Source organism: Etheostoma spectabile, chromosome 3 (genome assembly GCF_008692095.1).
Source record: "Etheostoma spectabile isolate EspeVRDwgs_2016 chromosome 3, UIUC_Espe_1.0, whole genome shotgun sequence".
Classification (NCBI taxonomy): domain Eukaryota; kingdom Metazoa; phylum Chordata; class Actinopteri; order Perciformes; family Percidae; genus Etheostoma; species Etheostoma spectabile.
In genome coordinates, this window is record NC_045735.1 from 13,558,734 (window position 1) to 13,564,867 (window position 6,134).

The following is a 6,134-nucleotide window of genomic DNA, read 5'->3' on the forward strand; positions in this document are numbered from 1 at the left end:
ACTCACTCACTCACTCACTCACACACTCACTCACTCACACTCTCTCTCTCTCTTCCTTCTCTTTAGTCTTGACAGAAGAAAAATGATTTCTTAACAATTCTAGGACAAAAAAGTAAATTTAGATCTGGTGTGTTCTGACTACTGATAGAGAGCCTTGGTTTCTGGTTAAGGATATGTGGGGCTTCCATCACAGTGGACTGATAGCTCACTGGGTAAGACTAGACAGTCAAAGGTAAACACTCATGCATGGTTTTGAGGTTGGATTTGAGGTGGTGTCATTGCACGTGTATTGTATTAGCGTTTATGCACCAAGCAGGTAAGAACCACTCTTGTAGTGACATTTATGTTTGTCCCTTTGTTGCCATTTTAGAATTGGGTGGTTATGTCTTTGTGCTGAACACAAACCGCAACAAAAATGGCCTTAGTTAATTTACATGTAGTTTTGTACGATTTAATGTCATATATTCATAAATGAAATGTGTCTCTCACTTCCCATCCTCTACATTTGCAGAGTTGATTTGTGGAACAACGAGAATCTGGCTCAGGATGTGTTTCTGGGGGAGACGCGGGTCCCTGTCAAGGTCCTACAAAATGACCGCACCCACAAAGCCTGGTAAGGAAATCTCTTTTTTAGTTTCCGACATTATTATCCACCACAAAAAAATAATTTAGATGTCAAAGAAAACTCCAGATCATGGCTCATATCTGTTTTTTTTTATGTGGTTTAAATACCAACCATGCTATATCTTGTAAGTCACTAAAAATAATGCTATTTGAATATTTTAAAAACAAATGACAGTAAAAGACAATTTACCACAGAAAATGACGCAGTCTAGACAATTTCTAACTGATTCTGAGGTAGACCACACTAACTCCCAGTATAAATACAAATAAAGTGATGAATTTGTGATGAAAATATATTTTTGTAAAAAAACAAACCGATACAGATAGTCATATTGCGTTACAACTATATCTACTATAACATCTTTCAATTAATCAAACCTATGTTTAAAATTTAAGCAGAAGTACATCTTTTGTGTAATTCAAGCACCTTGGTAAATCTGCCACACTCTCTTTAAATGTGCAGCAGCTACATGCAGCCAAATGTTTTCACATACATGGGCCTGTTGTTTTGCCCCAAAGGCTTTCATGTACTGCCATTGCTGAAAAGGAATAGGCCTATTTCAGATTGCCAGGGAAGATAAGACTAGAAGACCTGTGCAGCATACATACACCACTCCTGACTCATGTTCATTAAGAGACCTGATTTTCTGTGGGGTGTTTTTATAAAAAACAAATAAACAAAAGTCTTAGTCAAACAGGAGTAGCCTATCTCTTTTGTAGAGTTTATCGGATTGTGAAAACATCAAAGATGGTAATAATTCCAGGACTTTCTTGTCAAATCTCTGCCGATGTCTGATGAAACAAACCAAGCCAAACTCTGTCACTCTTATGTCATGGCCCGGTCACCTTCTACTAGATCAGATCTTTACACTTGTAGAGTTTCTGCTTGTGAGTCTTTTATGTTGAGGAACTCCACCCTGCTCATTCATTAGGTTAACTTCTTTCTTACTTAAGTTTTCCATGCCATTACAAGGTGATTTGAAAAAATCTTCCTAGATTTCTCAGTGTTCAGCAGTCTTTTCCATTGTGTGGGTGTTTCCTAGCTTTGCGTCAGTGTAGGTGATATGGGAATATGCCAGATAGCAATCTGTTAGTACATGAGGGCTTTGAGTTCAGTGTGTGGGTGGCTTTTTGCATGGTGGCAGTACCTCATGTCATATGTTTATGCTGGAAGTCGTCCATGTTGCACACATAAATACTGTTCAGCTTCATGAAATCGGTACAGGTGATCTGTTGACTTATTCCGAGAACATACAGTACTGTAGGCTTGTCTGTAAGCTGCTTGATCTGTAATCATTGTACACAGGCACAGAGATGTAGCTGCAGCTTTTAAAGCACTGCAGTTCAACTCTTCATTTAATCATTTTGTGTTTTGCTCCACCTGTTGGATTTGTGAGACATGCATGCTTGTGAGACATGCATGCAGCAGAAGTCTGAGCATGATTCTCTTGAACAAAGTGAACTGTTTTTTTTAAAGTTATATAGTCCACCAGAATTGTTCATTGTTAAACTTTTTTTTTTTTTTTAAATGGCAAAGACAACTGATTCATATGATGTGTATATAAGTGGGCGTTAGCTTTGTTGAGTCGTACTTTAAACCCCCTTTGTCATCTCTGTGACACTCAAAAGCAACATTAGCTACAGTAAAACATCCTCTAGGTGTATTAGTGTATCCCTAAATATACATTAGACATTAATGTATTTGAAAACATACTCTGGTCATGTAATAATCTGTTTGGTTTTGTGTTCGGTTTATCAGTTTACAAGGAGTTTTCATGCTCGTTGAGTAAATGTGTAAAGATTTGATCTGAAACTTTGTGATGCTAATTTATTTCCAAAGGCAGCATTATTCCAGTTGGTAAACAAGACTATTTATAAGCCTTTATCACTGTGGCGTTAAACAGCTTCACAGTGCTGCATCCAGAAACTGTTCTTTAACCACTATGTTCCACTGTCGTTTTTTTTTTAAATATATTTTTTTTTTAAAGCTTGTTGTATGCACAGCCGTCCTGTATTTAGGCAAGGTTAAAAAAGGCTGTTTTTACCCCAAGTCAAATTAATATAAGTAAGTCAAAGTTTGAGTTTGAATCCCATGTGTAGATACGTTTTTCTTTTTTAGCTTTCCTTTTTCCTGTCTGTCTGTCTGTCTGTCTGTCCGTCTGTCTGTGTCATAGGTTTTCTTAGGAGGCTGGTTAATCATGACATTGAAAAGTATTTAGTTTTCCAAAACTTACAGCACAGAAATATGGTGTCTGTCTTCCTGTGGTCAAACAGGTATCTCCTCCAGCCCAAAGGGAATGGCAGCAAGTCCAAGTCTGATGATTTGGGATCCTTGCGTTTGAAGCTGACCTACATAGAAGACACGGTGCTGCCATCTGCCTACTACACACCACTCTGCAACCTGCTGCTTAAATCCCCGGATGTGAAGGTGAGACAGTAGCTCACGTTACAGTGGGATAGAGAAAAACCTTTTCAAAGAATGTACACAGTTGTACATTTCTAGTTTTAGGTAATCACAGAATCCAGGCTAATGAACAGGGATGCATTATGGGGCTTATTAAGGAGCCTAATGCTCTTTATAGACATTTCAGGGTTGTCTAGCTTTCCTTGTGTTGCCCAATCTCCTCAGTTTCTAAAATGTATTGAAATACAATCATGGAATTGACTTGTTTCTCCAGTTTTTTCCCTCTATCTTTCTCCTCTCAATGCCATCAATCTATGTATTTCCCTTTTTTACCCTCTCACCTTCTACCCTCCTACCTCTGCCCCCTTCAGCCCATCTCAGCATCTGCAGCACACATTTTGGGGGACATCTGCAGAGAGCGATATGAGGCTGTTCTGCCCACGGTTCGACTGCTGCTCCACCACAATCGCTGTGTGCCTTTTGTCTCTGCTGTGGCAGCACTAGAGCTGGACAACACTCAGTGAGTACTAACACATGCATATCTACAGTACAGTGCAGTACATGTATACAGTGTCATGTAGATTCTTAGACACATGCATACAGATGAATGTCATGGCCCACACTGTTACTTCTCTTAGCCTTAAAGTTAACTTCCTTTTTTGACAACCTGGGTGTTATTTTTGTAGTGTCTGCCATCATTCCTTATGCTATGATAATTTAAACGTTATAATTAAAACAGAAAGCAGCTCTGAAATGCAATAGACATGTAAAGGGTGAGTCTGAAATCATTTTCATGTTAACTTTAGTTTCTCTTTGATAAACTTGCAGAGCTGTCTAACAGTGACTTATAATACTAAAATTAGGATAGTGCAAAAATGTCATACCCTGATACTGAAATTAAAGAAGGAATGACTAGAAAAATAAGGCAACCCAGGTCATAAAAACAAATGTATATGTTTCCTTTAAAAAACTGGGCTGGACTGTCAAATCTTTAGATGCAGAAATACGAGTGCTTAATTGAGGATCGGTCCGTAACTAATATAAAAAATTGTGAAATACGTTTGTGTGGTCAAACCTGGTTGTAATGTCTGGTTGATGTTGGTTGAATATTCCTGCATCCTTACAGGGAGGCTAACACTATATTCCGCGGCAACTCACTGGCGACACGCTGCATTGATGACATGATGAAGATTGTGGGAAAGAATTACCTGGCAGTTACCCTGAAGCCTGTTATAGATGAGGTATGAGTAGAAAGGAAACAGAGAGACACACACACACACACACACACACACACACACATTCAGTATAGATGCCAGAATGGGCATACGTCATTAAGGTCAGTATGGAAAACTCTCCTTGAACAGCTGCTTTTCCACTACAATCAAGCAGATGTCATTTGTAGACTTGGAGTTCATACTGCATTGACTGCTTCTTTTTTAAAACCCTTTTTAAAAATGTCCTCTTAATGGCTGGAGAATTAAAATTGTATTGAATGTAATTGTATTTTTTTCAGAGATTAATTTTTGGCTTTTTGACACTGGTCTACCCGCATCTGCAAAATGTGCCATATTTTATTTTTGGTCTTCATATTTTGTCTTTTATCTGTGAACTAATATTGATGCTTGTTAAATATCATATTGTATGCTAATTTTAGTTAATTACTAATTCATTATAGTTAATTACTTGTTAAAGCATTAGTCCTGACTCTAATTGTTTGTTGTTTCGTCCTTTTTAACTTTGATCTTTTTCATAGATTTGTGAATCCAACAAAACATGTGAAATAGACCCGGTTAAACTAAAAGAGGGAGACAACGTGGAGGTCAATAAGGTAAATGCACTGGTCTCTTACAAACCTGTCCACAGACAAACAGAACATCCTTTGAACTCCTTCTGATTTTAATTTGGCTGGTATATTCAATTCAATTCAATTCAATTTTACTTATAGTATCAATTCATAACAAGAGTTATCTCAAGACACTATACAGATAGACCACACTCCAGAATTTACAAGGACCCAACAGTTCTAGTAGTCTCCTCCAGAGCAAGCAACAGTGCGACAGTGGCGAGGAAAAACTTATATTCTATAATATATTTATCTGTATGCCTTTAACCTTTGCTTAGTGTAAATGTATACACAAATATGTCAAACAAAACTTCCACTGGCTTTCCAGTACATCATTCAAATCCTTGGTAGTTTTGGTGGCCTTTATCTTCAAGATATTTGTTTCCATCTCTTTTATGAAATATACAGTATGTAAAGCGGTCCTAATGTTTTTGTAAACTCTGCAGGAGAACCTTCAGGGTTATGTCCAGAAAGTCTTTTCTTCCATCACCCAGTCAAGTTCCAGCTGTCCCCCACTTATGTGTGATGTCTTCAGGTCACTGAGACACTTGGCCTGCAAACGCTTCCCAGGTAAATGCTAGAGCCTGTGGTGTATTTTTGCAGCCACTTCGTCAAAGAAATTATCATTCAGACATCTGAAACCCATCCCGACCCATCGCAGACATGAGGATGGCAAGATCAGTGTTAATCTGTTCAGCAGGTCACTCATTCATGCTCCAAAGGAACTACATATGTTGGCATTCCTTGGCACCGGACCAAATTATTTAACAATTTATTTACTTTTTTCTTCTTTTCTTTTTTTCTTTTTTGGGCTATGCATTTTTCTGATGTTTTAATTTCACTGTGTGCTGAATTATTTATGTAATTTGGCTGCACATGGAGTTCCACAGTAATCCCCCCATGGATTAGTTACAGGCATAGAAATAAAATTGTATGTTCATGGTTACAGGATAGGCCTCGATGTCCTGTCTTTCAAAATAAATCAAAAACAAGGACAGTGTGGTTAGAATGGAATTCACACTGATTTAAAACTGTGCATTTACTATGTACCTCAATATCAGTAGCTTGGTTTACCAACATAATGAAAACAAAAATATTTCATATTCATTTATGGCATAAGATGGATATGGATATGAAGATATGGACCAAAAAGAGTGTGGATTGGTGGCTGGAGAGATGCCACTTCACCTCCTGGGCACTGCCTGGTGCTCTTGAGCAAGGCACCGTAACTGAGCGTGCGTGCGTGCGTGTGTGTGTGTGTGT

The 6,134-nt window shown here is 38.1% G+C and overlaps 1 protein-coding gene and 1 long non-coding RNA gene across 2 annotated transcripts in view; one reads left to right on the forward strand and one right to left on the reverse strand.

Annotated features, from left to right (window-relative positions):
* rasa2 (RAS p21 protein activator 2) overlaps positions 1 to 6,134 on the forward strand; it is a 29,774-nt gene that overhangs the window by 14,478 nt on the left and 9,162 nt on the right. Inside the window, exons 9-14 of the mRNA XM_032511996.1 lie at positions 512 to 613; positions 2,899 to 3,052; positions 3,400 to 3,548; positions 4,155 to 4,269; positions 4,782 to 4,856; positions 5,318 to 5,441. Coding sequence (XP_032367887.1) covers positions 512 to 613; positions 2,899 to 3,052; positions 3,400 to 3,548; positions 4,155 to 4,269; positions 4,782 to 4,856; positions 5,318 to 5,441 — 719 coding nt within the window. The remainder of the gene's footprint in view (positions 1 to 511; positions 614 to 2,898; positions 3,053 to 3,399; positions 3,549 to 4,154; positions 4,270 to 4,781; positions 4,857 to 5,317; positions 5,442 to 6,134) is intronic.
* Positions 1 to 6,134, reverse strand: part of LOC116686959 (uncharacterized) — a 16,216-nt gene that overhangs the window by 9,165 nt on the left and 917 nt on the right. The window contains exon 2 of the long non-coding RNA XR_004331437.1: positions 4,914 to 4,918. This is a non-coding gene — a long non-coding RNA (uncharacterized LOC116686959). The remainder of the gene's footprint in view (positions 1 to 4,913; positions 4,919 to 6,134) is intronic.